Source organism: Moschus berezovskii, chromosome 9 (genome assembly GCF_049115385.1).
Source record: "Moschus berezovskii isolate FMDL1 chromosome 9, NW_MosBer_1.0, whole genome shotgun sequence".
Classification (NCBI taxonomy): Eukaryota; Metazoa; Chordata; class Mammalia; order Artiodactyla; family Moschidae; genus Moschus; species Moschus berezovskii.
The window spans coordinates 110,615,263-110,641,391 of record NC_142468.1 but is presented as its reverse complement, the minus strand read 5'-3'; the positions used below and the strand labels follow the sequence as shown (position 1 = coordinate 110,641,391).

Genomic DNA, 26,129 nt, shown 5'->3' with positions numbered 1-26,129 from the left:
GATCTGGTCCAGTCTTCTCCTTCCACCTCAGTTTGGGGGTCCCAGCTGGCTCTTCTGTGTGACTGGAGAGGACAGGATACACAGTGGTAACAAACTAGCCTCCCAAATGAAAAGCTTATTTCCTGCTTGCACTGCACATCCAGTGCAAGTCTGAAGATGAGCACACAGCTCTGCTCCGTGCGTTCCCTCAGGAACATTTGGCAGCCTGTTCCCTAAAACATCACTTGAACAGACTCCTCCTCATCTGAGTGCTTCTGTTCACAGCCCATGGACCAGAGCTAGACAGAAGCTCCACCTCACCGGAGAGGGGCTGAGAAATAGGAAGGAGCAGTGTGTTGAGCAGTAAATGTTCCAGGTGATTGATTTGCTTCAAGTGTGATACCAGGTAGACTTGGACGGGAATGCAGGTGCCAGAGCATCAGGTGCTTTCATGCATCCATCCTGGGTGCAGAACATGTGTGACGGCGTCACTGGGAAACTCTTCCAAAGGATAGATGCTCGAGCCCTTCCATGAGCTATGAATCAATGAATGGGCTGTAGGACCCTCACACACTTCCCCATTGTGATCCTAGCAGAACCCAGACAGTAAGCGGAAGGCAGTGTCCTTCAGTCACCCGCTGTGTGTGTTCCGAAAGCCTCCCCAGACATCTTTACCCACTCCCCACAGGTGGAGTGAAAACAGAGAGAACCCCCCACAGCCTTTCTGGCACTTTCTATTCATGTGTCACCCACTTCTCCAAGGGCCACAGTGTGGTAGTGATGAGCCCTGCATCTGAGACAGGAATGGTTCCCACCCCTGTCTTCCACTCATCAAGGTCACATGAGTATAAGCGGGGGTGCAGAGGGGGCTGTGCGTGTTCCAGAATCTGGGAGGATGCAGGATCCCTGGGAATGCAGAGGCAAGGAGGCATTGCCCAGGGTAGGGGAGAACTTCCCGTGCTCATCTGTTGAAGAAAAATAGTTTTACAAGGTGCCACCTACCAATGCATTTTTTTCAGTGCAGTTTTGATTGTTTATTTTTAAGGACCTGTTAATAATCTTGATAGGACTAACATTCCTTTTTTTGTGTGTGTGTATTTTTTTTTTAACTGGAGGCTAATTATTTTACAATATTATATTGGTTGGTTTTGCCATACATTGACATGAATCCGCCCCGGGTGTACATGAGTTCCCCTTTCTGAGCCCCCCTCCCACCTCCCTCCTCCCTCCTCCCTTTATCCTCCCTTGGGTCATCCCCTCACACCAGCCCCAAGCATCCTGTAATATGCATCGACCCTGAACTGGCGATTCGTTTCACATATGACAACATACATGTTTCAATGCCATTCTCCCAAATGGACTAACATTCTTTGACCACTTTTAGACTAAACGTACCCCTCTTGTACTAAAAATAGATACCTTTGAAGCAAAGCAGGATGGTAGAGCCTGAATTATAGTGCCGAATATGTTTTGAGCATTTACTAGTGATGAGTGACGATGTATCTACATCTCATTTAACCTGCACCATAATTCTAGGAGAGGTACTTTACATCCTTCTTAGATATGAGAGGCCCGCGGAAGTTAATGATCCTGGTCTATGCTGACATTAAGTCTTAGCACCAAAACTTAGGCTCTGGTAGCCTTGCAACGGGATGCAGCATTCACTTTTCTATTGTTTGGACTCCTTTCCTGTGTTCTGTCTCCTCTTCCCCGTATCATCTCCTCCTTTTACCCAGACCGGAAGTAAAGCATCCTCTCTTACAAAACGTGGGTGGCAGACTCCTTAGGGTATGACACGTCAGTGTCCCTGGTATTCCAAGACAAAACCAAGTGAAGACAAAATAAGTTTGTTTCATAGAGAAGAAGCTGTCTGTCCTCATATTTATCTCAATGTGAGCCTGACAGAACATTTTTGGCAAAACCTGTCTTCCCTCTTTTCCGTAGTTAGAGGAAGTTTTCAGAGAGATCCATGGCAGAGAACCCACAGAACTCTGATTTTCTCATGTCTTCTTTGAAAAGTTTCTAAATGGGCTCTGTGCACACTTGTGCCCTGGAAATTGTAAAGCAGTTTTTTTAGTTGTGGGTACCAGTGTTGGTTTATCCATCCCTGTCTCCCTCCTCCAGCCTCCACTTCAGTGAGGAAGTCCAGCTGTGTAAAGGCAAGCTCTTGGCTATAAAGCAAGTAGCTGACAACACTTGTTTGAAAGCTGGTCAGAAATTAGGAAGACAGACAAAGCACTGACCTTTTCCCCCAAGGCAGCCACTGAGATAATCCGGTCCAGTTTCCCTCGTGGGCTTTCAGACAAAAGAAGAACACAGTAAACCCATCAGCTCCTCAGAGAACAGAAATACACCTGAGTTTCTTTCCTCCTCATGTTTTGGAATTTCTTCCCCTTCTTATTCAGCTGACTCAAAATTGCCATGAACTCTAAAATACTATTTTGCTGAAACAAATCACATTTGTAGGAATAATTGTATATTTTCTGTAAGTAAAGTCTGCTTTCTCATTTGCTTGAGGACTCCGAGAAAGAAAAGTCTTATAAAATCTCCGGTGGGAGACAGTGGTTCTCTGCCAAACACAGCCCCAAGCCCGGCCTCGAAGGAGGCTGCTTTCTGAGGCCTGCCCGTGCTCACCACCTCAAGCTCATTCAGTAGAACTTTTCCGGCTCAGCAGTTCTCAGCACTCTTCAGTGTACAAGTCATCTGTCTCCACCAGCTTCATTACACAGCGAAATTATGAATTACAACTAATTGCCTGGAATTACAGCTGCCCAGTGACCGCTGTTCCATACCATCAGCAGAACACAGACTTGTTCCTTTATGGCTAATAGCAATGCTTCTCCTCCTACTCAGGAGTCCAGTGCCACCTCTCCTGCCTGCCTGTCACTCATCTGTACCCCTCCCCCCCATTCTCAGCTGACTCCGTCAGAGGGCTCGGGCGTCTCTCTGAGCCCCTGCAGTTGTCCTGGGGGAGCGCAGGCCCAGCAGCTGGCCATGCTTGCAGCTGCCCTCACCTCCCTCTCGGTGACCTGCGCCCTTTCCGGAAACCCACCGCTGTGACGTCTCAACAGCTCTGGCCCGACTCGACTCTCCGTCCTCACCAGCATCTGACTGCTACAATCTCTTATGCCCCTGAGCACCTACCTTTATATTTACTTCCGTTCATTGTTTGTTTTCATCTGGCCTGCAGGGCCCAGAGAGAAGCTAATTACATGCCTCTGTAAAAGCAGACACATTGATCGTGAAAAGGCCCACTATTATGTATTGCTTTTCTCTCCCACTCTCCCGCATTTTACGTGTGTCCTTATACACATTGTTTGCTGTGGTGTTTTTCATTTACATCCATTGTGTTCTGCTGCAGACTCCTTTCTTTGGTTTCCCCGAGCACTCTGACTTTAAGGTCTGCCCATGGTGCCATGTATGCATGAGGTCTAACGGCCTCCTGAAATTCTGCAGTGTCCCCACCACATTTACCATGCCCAACGTCCAGACCTCCCACTACCACAAACAGTGCCCCGGCGCACAGTCCATGCGTGTGTCCTCTTTGGTCTTGTGTGGGAATTTCTCTGGAATACAAGTCCAAGAGTGAGGTTGCAGAGTCCTCACATGCACCTCATGGCATGTGCGTGTGTTTGAAAGTGAAAGTGTTAGTGACTCAGCCGTGTCCCACTCTTTCTGACCCCATGGACTGTAGCCCACCAGGCTCCTCTGTCCATGGGGTTCTCCAGGCAAGAACACTGGAGTGGGTTGCCATTTCCTACTCCAGGGGATCTTCCTGACCCAGGAATCAAACCCCTGTCTCTTGTGTCTCCTGCTTTGGCAGGCGGGTTCTTTACCACTGCACCACCGGGGAAGTCCTTGCATCCCTGACAATTTTTGTGTTTATCATTTCTCCCTTTATCCCATTCATTTTTGCAATTTAGTTTTCTTGTTCCTGAAAAGCTTGTGTGTCCTTGGGAAGTTCTTTCAGCAAAGGTCTATAGGTGCTTAATTCTTAATCTTTGGGACTGTCTTTCTTTTTGCCCACACTCTTGACGATAGGTGTATAGTTTCCTGTTGTTGCTGAGACAAATTACCACAATCAGTGACCTGAGATAACACAGATTTATTATCTCCTGGTTCTGGAGGTCAGATGTCTGAAATGTGTCTCACTCACTGAAATCAGTGAGGCATCAGGGCGGTGTTCCTTCCTGGTGCAGTTTCCTTGCCTTTTTCTATGATTCCTGCAAATTCCCTTCTGCCATGTAAGGTAATTTATTCACAGATTTCCAGGATTTGGGTGTGGACATCTTTGGGGGCCATTACTCAGGCTGCTATAGTAGTCTACCTACGTTTTGGGTTTTCAGGTGACGGTTTTATTTGGCAATATTCAAGATTGTATTGAGGCTGACACTGTGTCAGACACTGTTCCACGTGCTGAATACAATAGTGAGTGAAACAGACCAACATCCCTGTCCTCAGAGCTTAAGGTATCTCCCACCAGGCAGCTTCAAGATTCTCTCTTTACCCTTCCCCTTCCACCTACATTTGCATGCAGTGTTTCTAGATATGCAGTTTTTTCATCCTCTTCTTCCGGTTAGCACCAGCTGCGTAACAAACCACCCCAAATACGGAGCCCCCAAAAAACAACCGTTTCTGACTATCTGCGTGTTTCTGGGGATGACTGGCCTCCAGTGGACAGTTCTCTCTTGGGCTCAGATGTGCTTGCAGTCAGAGGGTGGCCATGGCCAGTCGTCTTGAAGTCATGCTTCCTTTGTCTGGTGGGTAAGGCTGACTGTTGTCTGGACCTCAACAGGGATTGTTGGTCAGAACACCCACAAGCATCCTCTCTGTGTGCCCTGGGCTTTCTCACAGCAGCATGTTTGGCTAGTAAGGGCCAGCGCCCCAGGAGAGAGGTAGGCAGAATTGTATTGCCTTTTCTAACCTACCCTTGGAAGTTACGTTGCGTCACCGTCACAACTTTCTGTTGATCAGATCAGTCTCAGAGCAGGCGTGTGCAGGAGAGGGAGCTGGAGTTCACCTTTTGAGAATATATTTGTGTTTGGTGGCACCGGGTCTTTGTTGCTGCACTTGGGCTTTGTTTGGCTGTGGCGAGTGGGAGCTGCTCTTTGCTCCAGACCACGGGCTCTCAGCGGTGGGCTCAGTATTCATGGCCCGCGGGCTTAGTTGCTCCCTGATGTGGAATCTTCCCAGACCAGGGATCAAACCTATATCCCCTCCACTGGCAGGCAGATTCGTATCTACTGTACCACAAGGGAAATCCTGGAGTCCGCTTTTTGTTGGAGGGACTATCAAAGCATTTGCAGACATATCTAAAAACTTCCACAACTATCTAGCACCTGACATGATACTTAAATCTCAGGACTATATCTGGAAAACTTATTTATTTTCTTTCTGAATATTGTTTCTCTGTCATTTCCTGTGTTCCTGTCCTCTGGAACTCTTTTAGAAGTGGGTTGGAGCCTCTCAATGACACTTGCATTTTTGTGTCTATTTAGCTGCCCATGGTATGTTCTGAATTATTTGTACTGTGTTCCTGTTCGCTACTTCTCTTTCCAATTTTATTGAAAAACACTCTTCCACTCTTTCCAGGCTAGAGCTTAACCTGTTCATTGATTTCACATCATTGACTACACTTTCCATGGGTTTTTCTTTTTCATCTGCTTATTCTTGCTTGATATCTGCCTACTTTTATTTCACAATTTCTTATTCTGTACAAAAATTACTCCTTTTGTCTCTTTAACGGGCCCTGGGGGTGGGAGGAGAAGGGGACGACAGAGAATGAGATGGCTGGATGGCATCACCAACTCTGTGGACATGAGTTTGAGTGAACTCCGGGAGTTGGTGATGGACAGGGAGGCCTGGCGTGCTGTGATTCATGGGGTCGCAGAGAGTTGGACACGACTGAGTGACTGAACTGAACTGAACTGAACTGAAACGTGTTTATTGTGCTGTGATTTACAGGTTGTTGTATTCTGATTTCATCTCTGTTGGGTCTGCTTCCTGATTTAGCCTGTCCCGTCTCATCCTCCTCTCCCTGCCGCCATCCTTCCATGTCAGTCAGCTCCACGGTCCTGGGCACCGTCATGAGAGGCTTAAGTCTCTTCCCGTTCCCTGAGGATATTGGGGAGTTTGCCAGTTGGATTTCTGGGGAAGAGAGTGGTCTGGCAGAATGCAGACCAGTTTTCACTGTCAAGACTTGTTGTTGTAGTTTAGTCACTAAGTCGTGTCAGCTCTTTTGCGACACTATGGACTGTCGCCCACCCAGCCCCTCTGTCCATGGGATTCTCCAGGCAAGGATACTGGTGTGGGTTGCCATTCCCTTCTCCAGGGGATCTTCCTGACCCAGGGATGGAACCTTCATCTCCTCAATTGTTTTTTTTTTTTGAACAGAGGAAAATTTATGCGTTGAACCTGGACTGGTCACTTATGATAATATACATGCTACAATTCCATTCTCTCCAATCATTCCACCTTCACCCTCTCCCACAGAGTCCCAAAGACTGTTCTAAATGCCTATGTCTCTTTTGCAGTCTCTTATACAGGGTTTAGGTTACCATTTTTCTAAATTCCATATATATGCGTTAATATACGGTATTGATGTTCTTCTTTCTGGCTTACTTCACTCTGTATAATTGGCTCCAATTTCATCCACCTCATTAAAACTGATTCAAATGCATTCTTTTTGATGGCTGAGTAGTACTCCATTGTGTATATGTACCAAAGCTTTCTTATCCATTCATCTGCAGATGGACATCTAGGTTGCTTCCATGTCCTGGCTATTATAAACAGTGCTGCAATGAACATTGGAGTACATGTGTCTCTTTCAATTCTGGTTTCCTCGGTGTGTATGCCCAGGAGTGCGATCGCTGGATCATATGGCAGTTCTATTTCCAGTTTTCTGAGGAATCTCCACACTGTTCTCCATAGTGGCTGTACTAGTTTGCATTCCCACCAACAGTGTAAGAGGGTTCCCTTCTCTCCACACCCTCTCCTCAATTGTTGATGGGCTCTTTACCACCAGGGAGCGGCTCCCAGATTTGGGGGGGCGGTGCACACACTGTGGAGGTGGAGTAACCCTGGACCCCACCCTCCTGTGTCACGAGCCTGAGGTGCTGGTTTCTCTGGTTTGACTCCCGCACAGCCTGGACTGCCTTCCAGCTTCCTGGGCAGCGTCCTCAGGCCGCTCTTCACAGAGGGACCAGGCAGGGAGCCTCCCAGCTGGATGCAGGAGCGTCTGCTCCAGTGGCCTGACCTGCCGCGGTCCTGGGTCCTTTCCCCGGATCCTGGCACATTCACTCCGTGCCCTGCTTGCCACCCCTCGGCTACCTGAAGCACCAGCTCCCTCCTACCTCTCTAACCTTATTTTTCACTTCATTTCTGGCACCTGGGGATTTTACAGTCTTTCTTTGAACCCTGGCAGTGAATTTCTTTCTCACTGTTCCTTTTTATGCAGCATTTCTATACACTCTTAATAGGAAGACTGCCTGTTTGCTTTAGCCACAGCTGTCATACACTGGAAATTTTCATTTGTTCACACCCCCCTGTCCCGTTTGCAGCCCTGCTTCTCATTCTTGTCCTTTTAGTACCTGCCAAGACCACATCTAAACCCTACCAACCTTTTTCTGAGTACACCTTGTGTACAACAGCTCCCCTTATGTAGTTGATGGAATTGGGCTTTTTCCATTCTGTGTCTTTCATCAGTACTCTTCCTTCCACTCTGCCTTTAAGGTATGCGCCCAAGTCTTCTTTCTACTAATGCCCCAAGCACATTCTTTTCACTGTTACAGTTTTTATTCCTGGCTGACATTTTCATGAAGTCTCCACGGTTTGAAGAAAACAATGCACTGGCTCAATCTGCTGTCTAAAATCAAAGAGCTCAGCTGAGTTTGCAGTGTGCTCTGTAAGCTTTTCTCCTTCTCTCCTGCTCACTCTTTGGGTTATGGGTCACCTTCCTTTCTCTTTTCTGACAGCTGCTATCCCCTCCCTCTCTCCTCTCAGAGCACCTTAACTCTTGTCTCTCAGACAGACAGAGCCATCAGAGGGAAGCCGCCTCTGTTTCCGTCCTCATTCTCCAGTTCGCAAACATACCTTTCTTAGTACCTATCCTCACCTCTTCTTCCTCTCCTGGAAGTGAAGCTCCCCTTCTTCCTGTCCACAGTTGAGCCTTCAATCCAGCCAGCAGTGTGGACTCTCTCCGCCCACCTCCACACTTACACCTTATCCACATGCAGAAGCCCAGTTCTGATCCCTTGCTCTCAGATTACATTTCTACCATTGACTGAAATCCTTCTTCACACACCTGATGGTTTCCTCAAATGCAGCATGTCCAAAGTTGGCATCTTTGTTTATCTCTGAAAACTCAGCTTCTTCTTATGTTTTCTCCATTTTGCTAAGTACCGTGATACGCAGAGTCATTCCAGCCACAGGTTTGTCTTTCTCCTTTCTTAAATTGCTCTAGAACTTCATTGACCAATACAGTGACTACTCGCCACACACACGACTATTTAAGTTGGAGGTTAATTAAAATAGAATACAATTAAAAATAAAGTTCCTTGGGAACACTAGGCACATTTCATGTGGCTCTTGGCTACTGTAGCGGACAGTGAGGCTAGAGAACATCCCCTTTGCTACAGGAAAGGAAGCCCGTTGGACAGTGCTCTGGGCAGTGGCAGCCGCGTGTGCTCCCACTTGGCTGTCGGTGTTTGAGCCCTCATCATTTCTCACGTGCAGCTTTGACTCACTTCCTTTCTCTTCCAGTCCATTCTCTTCTCTCATCAGATGATCTTATGAAGGCCTTTTCGCTCTTTGGGAAGTCGTTGAACGTTAAGAGAAGCGGAGGGCTGGCATTTTATTGTCATTTCCTTCCTTGAGCCTGTCAGGGCTGTTTTCCTCTTTATTTGCTTGTTAAACAGCTCCTCAGCCTTCAAGATTGAAGGCCAGCGTTTCTCTCTCCGGGAGGCAGAGTAATGCTTCTTTCACGGGCTGACACTTGTTATCGGTGTCCCTTCCCGGAGCCCACATCACGAGAAGTCTGCCTAGACTCTGAGCCCCTGAGACACAAGACTGTCCCCCTCACACTCCGTCAGGATTCCAGGGGATGTGACAGACACACTCCTCTTCCGGGCCTCTAGAAACAACCTGGCTACATACTCACTTTAGAAGAAGTGAGGAAATGGCCACTGAAATCATGTTCCATGTTCTGATGTTGAAGAACTCCAGTGGGAAAGGCTATAAGGGTATCGGCACATGTATCAGTTCCTAGCTTAGATGTGCTTTGATTTCTGGCTATCCCCAACTGCAAAGCACGTATTTCGTTGAGAGAAATATATTTTCTTTAATGAAATATCTTCAGTGAAAGATGAGTACAGTAGGTAATGACCTCACACTTGGTGACATAAAGCAACAACAGTGCATTCTCTCACCATTCTGGAGTCTGCAAAACCATGGTGTTGGGAGGCTGCACTTCCTCCATGGGCTCTGGAGGAGAATCCTGTCTCACCTCTTCCAGCTTCTAGCAGCTCCCCCTGGTGTCCTCTGATTTGTGGCCGCTCTCTGCCTCCGTCTGTACACGGCCTTCTCTGTGTTTCTGTGTCTCAAATCTCCCTCTCTTTTTTCTTATAAGTAGATTTAGAGCCCACCCCAATTCCAGGAGGGTCTCATCTTGAGATCCTTGATGTAATTACATCTGCAGAGACCATATTTCAAAATAAGGTCCCATCCATAGGCTGTCTCAAACTTGGACATGTCTTTTGGGCAAGGTACACAATTCAACTTACTGCAGTGGGTAAGAAGAGAAACAAGGATGCTAATAGCTGTCTCTCTCCCCTCTCCCAAGCCTTACCTAGGCTTACAGTCAGCAGATTGGTTTTAACCTTCATTTCTGTGCATGTATTCATCTCATTCGCAAGCAACAGAGGAGAAAGGGCTTTTTAACTCAACTAGCTGTTTCTCATTCCATAAAGGCTCACTCCACTCCCTTCAGCTGGATATGTTTCACTGCCTAACAATTATCATTAAGTAATAAAGCGTAGACCAAAATAAACATGTTTATCATCCTTTAGTTTTCAAAGAGATTCTCCTAGTCCAAAGCTTTTAATATGAAAATGAGTATTTAGACTCAGAATTCATTTGAGGTGTGCATGCCCACGCCCAGACACACCATGGAAAATGACTAGAAGCTATCATCTCTGTAGAGTAAGAAAGAACATAGGTACTTTTTTTGTCTTCATTTTCCAATGTCATTTCAATTTTCCACAATAGACATTTTGACTTTAGTGACTAGAAGAAGAAACATTTTTTCTAACATGAGTAGTTTTAATGATGTTTTTATAAAATGCCCAGGGCCATGTTTTACTTTTTAAGAAGAGAGATGAGTGGACCAGTTGGGATTCCTGGAACCCCAGGGACTGCTGATTGTTTCGGGAAGGATTCAGACACTCTTAGGGCTTCCCTGATAGCTCAGTTGGTAAAGAATTCACCTGCAATGCAGGAGACCCCGGTTTGATTCCTGGGTCGGGAAGATCTGGAGGAGGGATACACTACCCACTCCAGAATTCTTGGCTCAGCTGGTAAAGAATCTGCCTGCAATGCGGAAGACCTGGGTTCGATCCCTGGATTGGGAAGATCCCCTGGAGAAGGGAAAGGCTACCCACTCCAGTATTCTGGCCTGCAAAATTCCATGGACTGTATAGTCCATGGCGTCACAAAGAGCTGGACACAGCTGACCAGCTTTCGCTTCACTTCAGACACTCTTTAGATTCTGGAGTGGTAGTAACACTGTTGCTGATTCAGGACCTCATCAGACTTTCACAGCGGTAGAACCTGAAACCCGCAGTCTCCACCACAGTGGTTTTCCCGGTGCCGAGAAGCTGGCCTGATGGAGAAACGCGTCCTGCCCCTCAACCGCGGGGTACAGAGAGGCACAGTTGATCAGGACCATTCCACGATGAGCCCTGTCATCTCTCAGCAGCAGTCCCACTTGACTTTGACAGCATGTGTTTTTCTGGTGTTTAAACAGCTTTCAGGGCAGCCCTGTGTGTGGTTCTTTATGGGGACGATGCACATTTCTGTTAACCACAGTTCCTGGATGCCACTGCAGAGCCAGCTATTGGGCACTTTTGAGCTGTTTCACCATTGAATGCAATTTGCTCCAAGGGAGTTTTCCTATCTTGGCTTCTCGTATGCTGATGAATTATTGAAATTTCAATAACTTTTGGATCCCAATTTAGCAGGGTGGAGACATTCAAGACATTAAAAATGAAAAGCTCTCCAGTCGCTTTTAGACAACGGTTTGCCTGGAAGGGTGTGGCCTCAGGGCTGGCAGCCAAGCGGCTTGGCTCCGTGGTCTCTGAGATGTCGAGTGCCGTGAGGCCTTGGCCACCCACAGCTCACTGCCATCAGCCGGGTGTACCAGCATTGCCTGGGCACTTATTGAACACACAGACTCCTAGGTGTGGTTTCTACCTGCTGATCAGAACCTCTGCAGACGGGGCCCTGGGCTCTGTGTCTTAACAAACCCTCTGGGACATTCTGGTGCACTGATAGGTTGGGAAAACCCAGGTTTCAATGTCCTGGTGCTAATTCTTCCCATTAGGGTCTGGTGCCCATTTGTAAGAGCCCTTGGGTGCTGCGGTCAGTGTGCCCTTTAAGACTGACATTGTATACAGTGATCAAACTGTGATCGGGGTCATCGGAAAGACCAGCTTCTAATAATCATCTTCACTTGCTTGGAACATTTCTCCCTTTGGATGTCAGTGAGCCGTAACCATAGAGAAGCAGAGTTGGGACATTTAAATTCTGTGCAGGTAAATGTGTGCTCTAAATGTAATTGAGGGGGCTCTGGGTCTCTCCACACTGAAGGGCTAATTAGGTATTCCTTCCTACTGTCCCCGGGATAATCTCACCTCGAAGTCCCTTGGGAAGAAGCCATGGGTACTAACTCCCTCTCATCACCATAGCTTCTCCTCCTTCCCAGAGCAGGTCCCTCTCCTTCCCCATGCATACTGAATAACTTGCAGTTCTTCAGACACAGTGTGTCATCCAAGCCAGTCTCCTCACTCCAGCCCCTCAGCCAGCGCCTCACTCATCTCATCCATTACAGCCCTGTCCACCTGGGAGGCTGTGCTCAAGGAGAGTTGCGCAGGGACTTCAGGTGGAGTCCCGTTCCTCTTTCCCGCTTCCTACACACCCACCCTGGATTGATATTTATAGCAAGAGCATGTGCTTATGTTAAATGATCTCTGTCCTCTGAACCCCACGCAAGTACAAATTTCATCCTGGGTTCCATTTCTTGTGCCATGTGTATCAGGCACAGGAGACTGAGCAAACATCCCTTAAAGATGGGCCTTCTCCTTGTGCTGGAAGCTTCCAGCACCATAGAAAACACGTCCCCCTCCAACTTGTGAAGCGCAGATGCTGGCCAGCCCGTGGCAGTTCCAGTTAAGAGCAGCAGTGCCCTTTGTGTGGACTCAGCTGACTTCGGTTTTCAGGGAAGCTGGTTTCTTCGTGTAAATGAAAGCTTTGCCCCCGACCCCTGGACTGGCCCTTCTGCTCTTTGAGTGGGGGAGCCTACCGCCATGTCTGAAGGTGTTGTCATTTCAGGTTCGAGAGCTTCAAACTCGCCTGCAGAGCGTGCAGGCCACAGGCCCCTCCAGCCCTGGCCGCCTCACTTCCGCCAACCGCCCTGTTAACCCCAGCACCGGAGAACTGAGCACGAGCAGCAGCAGCAATGACATCCCCATCGCCAAGGTGTGCTGCGGGGACACTGCCCGTTATCAGGCAGCTCCAGCCTTTATGGAGCAGGGCCGCTGTGCCAGCATGTAATTAGCTCAGCGGGCCCTGAGGGGCTTCCCAGGGTCCCGCGTAGGGCTCCTGGGCTGGAGCTGCAGGAAGAGATAACCCACTAATAGTTTTAAGTCTCTCTTGGCTGCAACCTGGATGCCAGCTCTCATTTATCAGCGGGCCCGAGCCTGTCCCAGCTGACAGGTCGTTGTGGAGAGTGAGATGTTTTGTCACAGGGTGGGTAGAGAGTTACTTTCAAGGATCATGGTTCAGCCCAGGATGGGGACCCTGAGTAATGAACCAATGATCTGCCTGCTCCCAGAACCGACAGCCCTGCCAGCAGACAAATAGATGACAATGATGGGCAGGCCCCAGTAGCTGTGAGAAGTAGCCCCTCCATTCTCAGCCACAGCCCCCGACCCCCTTCCTATGCTGAGTCCACGCCAGAGAGACTGTTCACATGATTACATGTCCTCTTCCCGGTAGCCCCGCCAGTCTCTGCAACAAGGTTGGTTGTCAACCATCAAGTTTATTAAGTCTCACCAGTGATCCTCGGCTAGAAGTGATTTTTGTCCCAAGGGCTATTTGGCCATGTCTGGACACCTTTTCAATGGTCACACCTGGAGTACTCTGGCTAGAAGTCAAGGATGCTGGTAAACATCTCAGTGTACAGAACAGTCCCCCACAGCAAAGAATGTCCAACTCAAAATGTCAGTGGTGCTAACACTGAAAAACCGTGAGTTAATAAGCAGATGGCAGAAAAATCAGACACGTGAGTTGTTTTTAAGAACTGATGGTTTAGTTGCCAAGGTTTAAGAGTAGCCCTGTATAAACACAGTCTCAGTAGTTTATATGGGGAGTGGCGTATATTGTTTTTCCATCATTTGTTTTGTTTGTTAAGATCGCCGAGAGGGTGAAGCTCTCCAAGACCAGGTCTGAATCTTCATCATCTGATCGGCCAGTCCTAGGCTCAGAGATCAGCAGCATTGGGGTAAGTGTTCATGAGAAGCAAAGGGACACGTCACAGAGTAGAACTACCCAGTGGCTCGTCCATGACAGAAGCACTGCCCAGGGTCCCTCCAGTAACCCAGGTGATTGGATAAGAAATCATACCTGATTTCCTTCCAAAGGGTCAGATTAAAATGCTTAGTGGTTCGCCGGTGGTGAATTACCCCTTCAACTTTAAAGGGAGCTTTTTGTTTCTCTAGTTGAAACCATTCAGAAAGAAATGATTGAGGTCTTGTTACTGGCAATACAGATGAAAGTCTTGAAATACTTACTTTTTATCACCCTGCTTCCTCAGAGTGAATGAGGAAGCTCTAAGAGAACGTGACTTTTCACATGTCCATCTTGAAAGGGAAGGTGCTCTCTAGTGAGCAGGATCGCTGCCTTTGAAGTACAGCGATTCTGGGACAGACCAGAACCTTCCAGCTCAGTTCTGAAGTTTTCATTTGTAGAGTGCCGAATACCCTGGGGCTGTGAACTGATGTATAGTGAAAAGAGAATAATTTCAGTTCCCTGGGGATGTCTTTGAGGATTTGGGGGTGAGGCTGGAAAATCCAGTTATTTGATCCTCGTTAATGCTAAAGCTGAAACTGCAATACTTTGGCCACCTCATGCGACGAGTTGACTCACTGGAAAAGACTCTGATGCTGGGAAAGGTTGGGGGTGGGAGGAGAAGGGGACGACCGAGAATGAGATGGCTGGATGGCATCACCGACTCTGTGGACCTGAGTTTGAGTGAACTCCGGGAGTTGGTGATGGACAGGGAGGCCTGGCGTGCTGTGATTCATGGGGTCGTGGAGAGTCAGACACGACTGAGCGACTGAACCGAACTGAATGTTGCTCAGTCGCCCAGTCATGTCCAACTGTTGCAACCCCATGGACTTCAGCACTCCAGGCCTCCCTGTCCCTCACCATCTCCCGAAGTTTGCCTGAGTTCATGTCCATTGCATCAGTGATGCCATCCAGCTATCTCATCCTCTGATTCCTTCTCCTCCTGCCCTCAATCTTTCCCAGTATCAGGGACTTTTCGCCTCAGATGACCAAAATATTGGAGCTTCAGCATCAGTCCTTCCAACAACTATTCAGGTTGATTTCCCTTAAGATTGACTGGTTTGACCCTTCAGTTCAGTTCAGTTCAGTTCAGTCGCTCAGTCGTGTCCGACTCTTTGCGACCCCATGAATCAGAACGCCAGGCCTCGCTGTCCATCACCAACTCCCGGAATTCACTCAAACTCATGTCCATCGAGTCGGTGATGCCATCCAGCCATCTCATTCTCTGTCTTCCCCGTCTACTCCCACCCCCAATCCCTCCCAGCATCAGAGTCTTTTCCAGTGAGTCAACTCGTCGCATGAGGTGGCCAAAGTATTGGAGTTTTAGCTTTAGCATCAGTCCTTCCAATGAACACCCAGGATTGATCTCCTTTAGAATGGACTGGTTGGATCTCCTTGCAGTCCAAGGGACTCTCAAGAGTCTTCTCCAGCACCACAGTTCAAAAGCAGACCCTTAGGGATGGGGAAAAACAGAAACAGCACTTTTAAGGCCCTATTTTAGAATTTTGCACTGGGCAGAAATTGCAGGCACCCAGCTTCCATGCCTGGAGAAGGCAATAGCACCCCACTCTAGTACTCTTGCTTGGAGAATCCCATGGACAGAGGAGCCTAGTAGGCTGCGGTCCATGGGGTCGCTAAGAGTCAGACACGACTAAGCAACTTCACTTTCACTTTTCACTTTCATGTATTGGAGAAGGAAATGGCAACCCACTCCAGTGTTCTTGCCTGGAGAATCCCAGGGACGGAGGAGCCTGGTGGGCTGCCACCTATGGGTCACACAGAGTCGGACACGACTGATACGACTTAGCAGCAGCAGCAGCAACTTCCATGCCAAAGCTGAATTATGAAAGTGAAGAAATGGGATGTTCACCTTAGCTACAACAGCCAAGAGACAAGGGTTGAGGGTGGCAGGGGGTTTAGGAAGGAGAAAGGGTGTCCAAACTCTATTTAATATACAGAATTTTAGGTCCCAAGACTCAGGATCTTTCATGCATGCTGCTGAGGATACAGCTTAGAGGATGCAGTTGCATTTTGACACTATTGATGTATTTTGTTCACAGTAGTTAACTTTTTATACTAGGATTATATTATACAAACTGAAAAATAGCTGGGTAGCTATCTCCTGGTGCCCAATTCTCAAGGAATATCAGCTTTAAACTGCTTAAAACTTAATGTTTTAAATTGGAAAGCAAGGGCCTGGGGCCCAGCATCCCGGAAGTGGTTTTGTCCAGAGGGGAATTAATGCTCACCTGTTCAGGTGTCCAGCAGCGTGGCAGAGCACCTGGCCCACTCTCTTCAGGACTGCTCCAACATTCAGGAAATCTTCCAGACTCTCTACTCCCATGGATCTGCCATCTCGGAAAGCAAGATTAGAGAGTTTGAGGTGGAAACGGAGCGGCTGAACAGGTAAGGAGGAATCCTGTATATTTATTTGGTGGTGGTGTTGAGGGGAAACTCCAGGTCCATCCCAAAGATCCGTTGAGGCTGGCTTATGCATTATGGCTTAATGTGATGCTGTCGAGCTGGCAGGTGGGAGTTCCCACCACCCTCGTATCACAGGAGGGCCAGCTCTGTGGGCCTTGGGTGACCTGTCAGCAAATGCACAGGTCCTCATGCTTAGAAGGATCCCACACTTTCGTTACTGCTCTGCTGTCACTGTTTTAAATTCTTAATAATTTATGAACCAGGGGCCCTGTCTTCTTTCTTTTTTAACGTGCTACTGTATTTGTTTATCTACCTACTTCTGGCTGTGCCGGGTCTCCGTGCTGCCCTCGGGTTTCTCTAGTTGCACCCCTAGTTTTGGTGCACAGCCTCTCATTATGGTGGCTCCTCTGGGCTTCAGGAGCCACAATAGACGAGCTCAGGAGTTGTGACACGCGGATTCCCCTGCCCCGCGGCATGTGGAATCTTCCGAGACCAAGGATCGAACCCATGTCCCCTGCACTGGCGGGTGGGTTCTTACCCACTGTACCCCAGGGAATCCCCCTCCTCCTCTCCTTGTGCACTGGCCCTGATAAACTAAGAAGCAGTCCATATGGAATGACAAGTAGGTCAGGATGGCAAGATGGCTCCCCAGCATGCAGGCCAGAGCTACTGAGAACCGAGAGACCAGCTCTGGGCTGTGGAATCGGCAGAAGGGATCTGAGCAAGACATTCCTGGGTTGGACCGGGCACGCCGGTCTAACCCTCCCTGCTCCAGTCAAGGGTTGCCTCATTGTATTTATGCTTTTCACAAATGTGTACATCCTCCCATCCCTACATCCTATCCTACTTAGTTCAGATTTTCTAAGTGGGTCTAACTGTCCTGCTTAAATAATTTAACTGTGTGCCCAGTTTTATGGGTTCTTCCCAGATCTTACGACAGAGGTGGTTTGAGTTTGTCCTCCTGCCTCTTTGGCAAAGACTGGCTTGTGTGTCGTCCCAGCAATGAAAGAGGGTTGTTAAAAAAGCAAGAGAGAAGGAGCAGGGCCAAGCCGTGGTGACTGCTCCCACTCAGACCTGGCCCCACAGTGGCTGAACTGCGGCCGAGAGTGCAGCGGCTGCCCTCACCCAGCTGTCTTCAGGAGGGTACCTACCAAGGACTGGAGAGGCTTGTGAGCCAACGCGTAGGAAACATGGATGCCATTCCCCACCCACCACTGCTTCATGCCATTCCCCTTGTGTATGGCAAACCTGAATAAATTGAATTATCCTGTTAGTCCTCCCTGGTTTGAAACTGTTTAATACAGTACGTGAGAACCAAGGAAATGAGCCAATCTAGGTCATTTTAAATCTTGAAATTAAATGGTTTCCTTATTAAATCCAAAATACTTAAGAGTGACAATCCTGATGATTACCTTGTAGCAGTCAATAAGCACCGCTGTCAGTATCACAGGCAGGGGAGTACTTAAAAATTGAATCAGATGTGCCCTTTGCAATTTAGTGAAGTCAGACGCCTTCAGGAGCCCTCTGTGTAGGAGGATCTCCTCTCAGCAGATTCTGGGGTTTAACAAGCCTGCTTTGTGGTTGGATTGAGGGGGGTCCTTTCTCTTCAATTATATGCGCCTAAGAGAGACCAAAGAAGGGGGAACTCTTTGGTGCCTGTAGCTCACACTGTCATGGAGTTGAACAGCTTTCCAAAGACTCACAGACAGCCCTAAATCCTCAACTTGGGAGGGCAGAATAGCCCCATTTTGCAAATTAGAAGGCAAACGTTTTGACACTGGATGACTTGCATCAAGTCCGGAGCTATTTAATAGCCCAGCTGGCCAACCCCTGCCCGTCCACCTCTTCTCCGTTCTCTTCTGTATTACCACAGCTACTGCTAGAACATGGCAGTGCTTGTAAATTATCTTCCAGTATGTTCTGATACCTTTTATTTAACTACCTATCTCAAAGTCGGAATCCTATTACACTCTAAAAGTAAGACAGCCTTTAACTTGTGTTTCTGTGTGTATGTGTGTGTGGCAGAGGCATGGGGTGGGTCATGCCTACTCAAAAGTATTGTTGCTTTGGGGGCTTCCCAGGTGGTGCTTGGAGAAGGAAATGGCAACCCACTCCAGTGTTCTTGCCTGGAGAATCCCAGGGACGGGGGAGCCTGGTGGGCTTCCGTCTATGGGGTCACACAGAGTCGGACACGACTGAAGTGACTTAGCAGTAGCAGGTGGTGCCAGTGGTAAAGAACCTGGCTACCAATGCAGGACACTTAAGATATGCAGGTTCAATCCCTGGGTTGGGAAGGTCCCCTGGAGGAGGAAATGGCAACCCACTCCAGTATTCTTGCCTGGAAAATCCCATGGACAGAGGAGCTTGGCAGGCTACAGTCAACAGAGTTGCACAGAGTTGGACATGACCGAAGCAGCTTAGCATGCAGCATGCAAATATTAAGCACCTACTATATGCTGGGCTATTTGGATGCCAAAGAAAGTAAAACAGACAAGATTTCATGGAGTTATATCCTGTTGAGGAAGTTAAGGAAAAACAGACCAATAAGAACATGAGAAAGCTCCAAGTAAATATGACACTGTGACGAAATAAAAGGTAGCCTTGGTTTTAGGAACAAAGATAGGGAAGTCATCTCTGAAGGGGGAAAACGGCAATTGAGATTTTTCAGGTAGGAAAGGAACAGCCATGTGACAAACCAGGAGGAGTCTTAAGGGCTGACTTATCAACTTCAAGGCTGGGAAGTGGCTGGTGTGACATCCGAATTGCCCCAATCCCCGTGGAACTGAAACAGGATGAGTGAAAGGAGGCGCCCCAGGAGACAAGGCAGAGCAGGAGTCAGGGCTGGGTGGGCTATGGAATCTGAGGTCACAGACAAAGTGCCATTGAAGTTGTTAAGGCGTTTTACGTAGGGGAAGAACAGAATTGATTTAAATTGTTAAAGTTCACTCAGATGTGCAGAAAGGGGTGGGTAAGGGTGGAAACTGAGCCAGTTCTGCAGTGAACCAGCACGACCAAGTAGAGGCAGTTTGAAGGGGTCATTGTATGTGTTGTGATAAAAATCCACAGATGTATAAAATAAGGGATGGCCTCAAAGAAGATTCGCAGATGTCTTACCTCTGTTGTCGGATGTATGGTGGTGGCATTTACTGAGATGGGAAGATGGAGGAGGTTATGGTTAGGGGAAAGTCAAGAATGCCATATTAAATTTGAGGTGTCTGTGTGAAACCCTGGATATGTGAGACTGGCACTTAAGACACGTATGAACTAAGAATCTGGGAGCCATGGGAACATAAATGCCCGTGAAAGTCTTGGGACTGGATAAAATCACCCTCGAGGGAGAGTGTTGATAGAGGAGTGGACCTCAGACTGAGTCCTAAGGGAATGTCAACTGTCACAGATTATATAGAGAAGAGGGAGCCAGCAGAGGAGACAGGAGAAATAATGACCTTTCGGCAGACAGAAAACCAGTAGACACCTGTCATGACCCAAATGAAGGACAGTGTTTTAAAAGGTAGGAGCTGTCGATACAGGGGTGCTGTCTGAGGTAGTATTGACCACATGGAAGTCTGTGAACTGGGTAAATGGTTTTATCTAATTAGTAGGGACTGAATGTAACTGGAGCAAGTCAAGAAGTAAATGAGAGGGTGGGAAGTCTCTGAAGAGGCCGTCATGTGACAAAGACAGAAGACAGTATCCTGTAACACCTTACATTGAATTGACCTTGTTGTTCCCAAAGCCATGCAGTGGTCTTAGTGATATGTGCTAAGATGCATGGTCCTAAGATTGATCCTCAAGGCAGATGGCTTCCACGCTCTTAACATTTTGTGTGTGTGAAACCTTATGTCTCTTTAAGACTTGGTGATCAGAGTACTGCAGATGGGCATGTCCTGTGGGGAATGAATCATTGCATCCAGAGCGTCAGCATCCTGGAACAGAAAACAGGCCGAAGGCTTCGGCTTTCCTAATCTGCTTTCTGATCTTGCCATAAACTCTTTTGCCTTGAATTTACAGTTCTGATTTTTATAAAACTTATCCTTATCCACTGATTATCCTGCCAGCAGTTAGCAGTTAGGGGACTGTCCCAGCTGGAAAGAGCGTTGGATGCATTCCACAGTTGCCACCCAGGGACCCCTTGAGTGCAGTTTCTTTTTCACTCATTGATTCATCCTGCCCTGTAGTGAGCATTCTGAGTCAAGGATCTGGGGTCAAACTGCCTGGTTCAGAGCCCAAGATTAACATTTCTGTGCCTCCTCTGAGAAATGGAGATAATAATACTTAATTCAGAGGGCTACTGGGAGAGTTACTGAGCAAAGGCTTAACAAACAGTAGCTCTTATTGTAAGTGTGGCTTTTCATTTGTCCCTGTGGAGGGTGGTTCATTGGAGCAGCTGAGTCTTAACTCTCATGAAGGTTAGGGCTCCTTACCATGGTGTATCTCCCAAGCCCTACCACCTTACCTGGCAAATGGCTCATCCATGACTGGTTGGGAAATAACCAGGGGGCAATTTTTGTTTCTAATTCACACAGGATTTAATGATTCTTCAGCTTTGAGTTGCTTCCCTTATTACTTCTCATCAGTTGCATTTGCTAAAACATCTAATGAGCTCATATCCTAATGTGCATTTTGGCCAGAATCTAGAGTGGATGACTAAAATCTTGGTAAACGCATTGTAATCCTAGTGTAAAATTGTGAACGTGATTTTCCTTCCTTTGTAGCCGTATTGAACACCTCAAATCCCAAAATGACCTTCTGACCATAACCCTGGAAGAATGCAAGAGCAACGCTGAGAGGATGAGCATGCTGGTGGGGAAGTACGAATCCAATGCCACAGCGTTGAGGCTGGCCCTGCAGTACAGGTAGGAAGTTGGGCAGGCAGGTGGGTGAAGGGCCACTTTCATTGAGAAGTGCATCCATAGCAAGCTTCTGCATGAAAGTAGAAAACAGGGTTTTAGAAAATGTAACTAGAAGACTGGACCAGCAAATGCTAGTGTGATAAATATTAAAAATCAGTTAGTACCCTGGTAGCAATTAAGAAAATAAGGATAATCAGTGTGGTATTAGTAAAACAGGTATGTTTCTGTTAGCAATGTTCAACTGAAATATTATTTCATTTAAGTCATATCACTCAAAGGCTTCCCTTTGGCAGTGGTAAAGAATCTGCCTGCCAATGCAGGAGATGGGGGTTCGATCCCTGGGTTGGAAAGATCCCTTGGAAGAGGAAATGGCAACCCACTCCAGTATTCTTCATGGAAAACCCATGCACAGAGAAGCCTGGTGGGCTACAGAATCAGACATGACTTAGTGACTAAACAACATCACTCAAAACATCAATTTTTGTGTTACAAGTTTACTTCTTGTTCTTCCAGTCTTTTTTCCCCAGACTTTATTTATATTCATATTATATTCTGCATTGTAGTAAATCTAATGCATTCTCTTCCTTCAGTTTGTTAAACTGTTATATTATTGCTTAAAAGTCTCCATTTATTTTGACTGACTGTATCCCTTCCATCAAGTTTATATGGTATTATTACTCATTTCTCTAAAAGATATTTAGACTCTTGCAGACTCTTGATATTGAAAATAATTCTATGGTGAATAATTTAATACAAAAACTGTCATTCTTGTATTTTCCTTGAGATAAAATCCCTGGAGCAGGAATTATAGATCAAAGGATATGAATATTTTCATGTCTCTTCAGGCATGCTACCAGTTTTTTTCCCATAAAAAAAACCAGTTTAAATGAATGTGGTTCATTCCTTGATGAGCAAGTGGTACCACTTTTTTTTTCAGCTTCATCAGCTTTGGAATTTATCTATTTTTAAATTACTACTTGTTTAATAGCTACAAGACTCAGCTTTATTATTGTTTTCATAGACTTATTATATTAGTGTCACCACTTAGGCATATTTACCAAAGTCCCAGAGTAGTGACTGTATCTTACTCTTGGCATCCTCTCAAAGAATTCAGTACTGTTTTAAGAAACATTGCTTCTTCAAACAAAAAAATATATATATCAAACCAAAATATAGGAGACCAAAGCTAGAGAGCAATCCTGTTGGTTTACAGACACACCAAACAAACAGATGATCATCTGTGACTACTCTTGAAACAGGCTCTTCTGCACCCTCAGTCTCCCTTTCATTGGTACAGAAGAAGCAACATCCCAGCATCTCTAACTTGAAAGACCAACTGCCCTTGAGAAGGGGAGCTGCCAGCACCCAGGGGCAGTCATTGGACTCTCCTTCCTGTCTCTTAGTAAAGGAACTTGAAAGGAAAGACAATTTTTAAAAAAAGTCTGTTGACTAAGTGTTGAGTAAAGCCACATTTCCCCTGCTCAGCTTGGAGAAGCTCATCAATTCTTTGCTTGGGGGTGATTTTCACTACTGTAGGCATTTGGCCAGGATGACTCAAGCATTATACACACACTCCATCCAGTGCAGACATGGGTCCCTGTGGGAACATGGGCAGCAGTGGCTTTCCAGAGGTCAGTGTTTGATCCTCTGTCTGGTGTACCCGAAGAGAGAGCTCCACACTCCAGCTCTTGTCAGAGATTTTGTGAGTGTTTCATGACACAGCTTTACAAGCCTCTGGCAGAACTTTCTGTGATTATGGAGCTGTTCTCTGTTATGTTCTCTCTGTTCTCCAGTATGGCAACTGCTAGCCACACATGGCTATTAAACATATGAAATATGACTACTGCTGCAGATAAACTGAATGTTCATTTATTTACCTTTCTTTTTCGTTTAAATATCCACATGTGGCTAGTAGCCACTCTATTGAGTAGGCAGGTCTCAGTTAAAACAGTCCCCTTTCTGGGCTGTTATATGAATTACCTATTATCGTATAACTGTTTATTATGTCAAAGCTTCTGGGGTCAGGAATCTGGGAATGATTTGTCTAGGTGGTTCTTGCTCTGGGTCTCTTGAGTTTTTGGTCAAGCTCTCAGCCAGAGCTGCGTCAGCTTAATTGGGGCTGGCAGATCTGCTTCAAAAGGCTTTGGGTAGAATCCTCAGTCCTTCACTGGCGATTGGCTGGTGCCTTAGTTCCTAACCACACGGGCTGCTCAAAGGTCTTCAAGACTTGGCAGCTGGCCTCCTCTGAAAAGGATGATCCAAGAGAAAAAGTGAAGGGAGGAAAGAGAGAGAAAGACCAAGATGGAAATCATCACATTCTTTAATAGCCAACCTCGGATGTGATAACCCATCACTTTTGCCTTATTCTCTTAGTCACACAAACCAACCCTGGAACCGTGTGGAAGGGGATTACACAAGGTGTAGGGATCCAGGTGGGCGGGGCGCACCCAGAGGCTGGTCTCTGTGAGCGTATCACCTTTCCCTTCTAGCTGATCATCAAAGGAGCAGCAGACTTGCCTCTCTCATCTTCATTGCTTCCCTTGTATTTTTCCAGATCATAGTCTAAAATTTTGTTTTGTTTTTTTAAAGCAGGGCAGGGAGGGGGCCATAAAGCAGAGCGAGCCCCTGACTCTGTCCATGAGTACCTGTGGGTGTGAGTACCACGAGTACCTCCCTTGCGGACCTGGCAGGGAGGCTGAGAGGCTGGGCTCGCACTGCACCCGAGGGGAGTCGCCATTCTCCGCCCAAGCTGACGACGCCGTGTGCTTCTCTTTCAGCGAGCAGTGCATTGAAGCCTATGAACTCCTCCTGGCTCTGGCTGAGAGCGAGCAGAGCCTCATCCTGGGGCAGTTCCGGGCGGCCGGTGTGGGGTCGTCCCCTGGTAAGTGTGGCCGGGTCCCTGCGGCCCCTGCTCATCGTCCCCCCACCTCTGCTGGTCTCCTGCCCCCCGCCTCGGCTGTTGGCATTGGCACGCCTCCCAACAACATGAAATCCACTTGTCAAGTGTGTTTTTCATTTTTCCCTCATGACCGAGTGAGTAAATTGTTTATGTTGAATGCAGCAGGAACTGAAGTGGAAACAGCACTACAGACAAGTTAAAACAAACAGGCCGTCTCAGGAAACATACTCTCCCAGGCCGACTCTAGGACCAGATGGGGCAGGAGGCCCAGGGTCGCCCTGAAAGGGACCAGCTCTCCCACAGCCTCCCTGTGATGCTGGTGCCTGAGGGTCCCTGTGCTGCCCACAAGGCCTTTACCTTATCTGGCAGTGCATTTTCTCCAGGTTTGTTCCTTTAGATTCAAAGGAACATGGGTTCCCCCTACCTGCTCTCCAGGTGACATAGGAATGCAGAGGAACGTTTCACACCTTGTTATCTTCAGCCTTACCAAATGCCAGCCCCGGGGGCCTGCTGCCCACCTCCCCTCCCTGCCCGTCCCCCACTTCAGGGATCATGCATCCCCCAGGGTTGGCATCATTTGTCCCTCCAGACCCACACCACCCCCCACTGCTGTGCTCCAGTGCTGAGTAACTAGAAGGGCTATGAACTGAAAAAGACACGCAGGGCATCCTAGTTACCATCATTTGCCAAAACTTCACCCTTGACTGTGACTGTGGGCCTTGAAATAACATGGGGATGATGACAGTAGAAACAGTGTTTGGAAGGAAACAGAGGCTCAGCAACAGAGGCCCCCAGTGCTGGGGCCTACTGGCTCCCTCAGCCTACACTTGACCATAGCAGCTTCTCCCGAGAAACCACGGCAAGTGAACAAAAAACTGACCAGATGACTCCAGAGTCAAAGGTGGGCACTCTGCAGGCTGGCAAGCTGGCCATCTGTCATAACTGGCTTTTCCTCCTAGGCTATGAGCCCATATTAAGGCTGGTCCTTCCAGGGCACATCTTGCAAAGGAGGTCCTGTCAGGGTACCTCCTGAGTACATTTCCCGTCCTCCTTGCCTGCTCCTCCCTCCCTGCCCAGGCTTTAGCTTTTCTTTTTTTTTTTTTTTAATAAGCACTGATGGAATCCCAGTTGAGCTATTTCAAATCCTAAAAGATGATGCTGTGAAAGTGCTGGACTCAATATGTCAGCAAATTTGGAAAACTCAGCAGTGGCCACAGGACTGAAAAAGGTCAGTTTTCATTCCAATCCCAAAGAAAGGTAATGCCAAAGAATGCTCAAACTACCACACAATTGCACTCATCTCACACGCTAGTAAAGTCATGCTCAAAATTCTCCAAGCCAGGCTTCAGCAATACGTGAACCGTGAACTTATAGATGTTCAAGCTGGATTTAGAAGAGGCAGAGGAACCAGAGATCAAATTATCAACATCCGCTGGATCATGGAAAAAGCAAGAGAGTTCCAGAAAAACATCTATTTCTGCTTTATTGACTATACCAAAGCTTTTGACAGTGTGAATCACAATAAACTGTGGAAAATTCTGAAAGAGATGGGAATACCAGACCATCTGACCTGCCTCTTGAGAAACCTGTATGCAGGTCAGGAAGCAGCAGTTAGAACTGGACATGGAACAACAGACTGATTCCAAATAGGAAAAGGAGTACATCAAGGCTGTATATTGTCATGCTGCTTATTTAACTTATATGCAGAGTACATCATGAGAAATGCTGGGCTGGAAGAAGCACAAGCTGGAATCAAGATTGCCAGGAGAAATATCAATAACCTCAGATATGCAGATGACACAACCCTTATGGTAGAAAGTGAAGAAGAGTTAAAGAGCCTCTTGATGAAAGTGAAAGAGGAGACTGAAAAAGTTGGCTTAAAGCTCAACATTCTGAAAACTACGATCATGGCATCCAGTCCCATCATTTCATGGCAAATAGACGGGGAAACAGTGGAAACAGTGGCTGACTTTATTTTGGGGGTTCCAAAATCACTGTAGATGCTGATTGCAGCCATGAAATTAAAAGACGCTTACTCCTTGGAAGGAAAGTTATGACCAACCTAGACAGCATATTTAAAAGCAGAGACATCACTTTGCCAACAAAGTTCCGTCTAGTCAAGGCTATGGTTTTTC

At 47.2% G+C, this 26,129-nt stretch overlaps 1 protein-coding gene and 1 long non-coding RNA gene across 3 annotated transcripts in view; one reads left to right on the top strand and one right to left on the bottom strand.

The window, feature by feature from the left end:
- The window catches only part of MCC (MCC regulator of Wnt signaling pathway), a 323,312-nt gene that overhangs the window by 249,588 nt on the left and 47,595 nt on the right, over positions 1-26,129 (top strand). For both annotated transcript variants that reach the window (XM_055435515.2, XM_055435516.2), the window contains 5 exons: positions 12,583-12,729; positions 13,664-13,753; positions 16,076-16,224; positions 20,958-21,098; positions 23,873-23,976. In XM_055435515.2, the coding sequence (XP_055291490.1) occupies positions 12,583-12,729; positions 13,664-13,753; positions 16,076-16,224; positions 20,958-21,098; positions 23,873-23,976 (631 nt within the window). The remainder of the gene's footprint in view (positions 1-12,582; positions 12,730-13,663; positions 13,754-16,075; positions 16,225-20,957; positions 21,099-23,872; positions 23,977-26,129) is intronic.
- Positions 1,224-3,078, bottom strand: LOC129562440 (uncharacterized). Its single transcript, XR_008687200.2, has 3 exons — positions 2,994-3,078; positions 2,223-2,274; positions 1,224-1,786 (listed from the first exon to the last, which is right to left on the bottom strand). It is a non-coding gene; the product is annotated as an uncharacterized LOC129562440 (long non-coding RNA).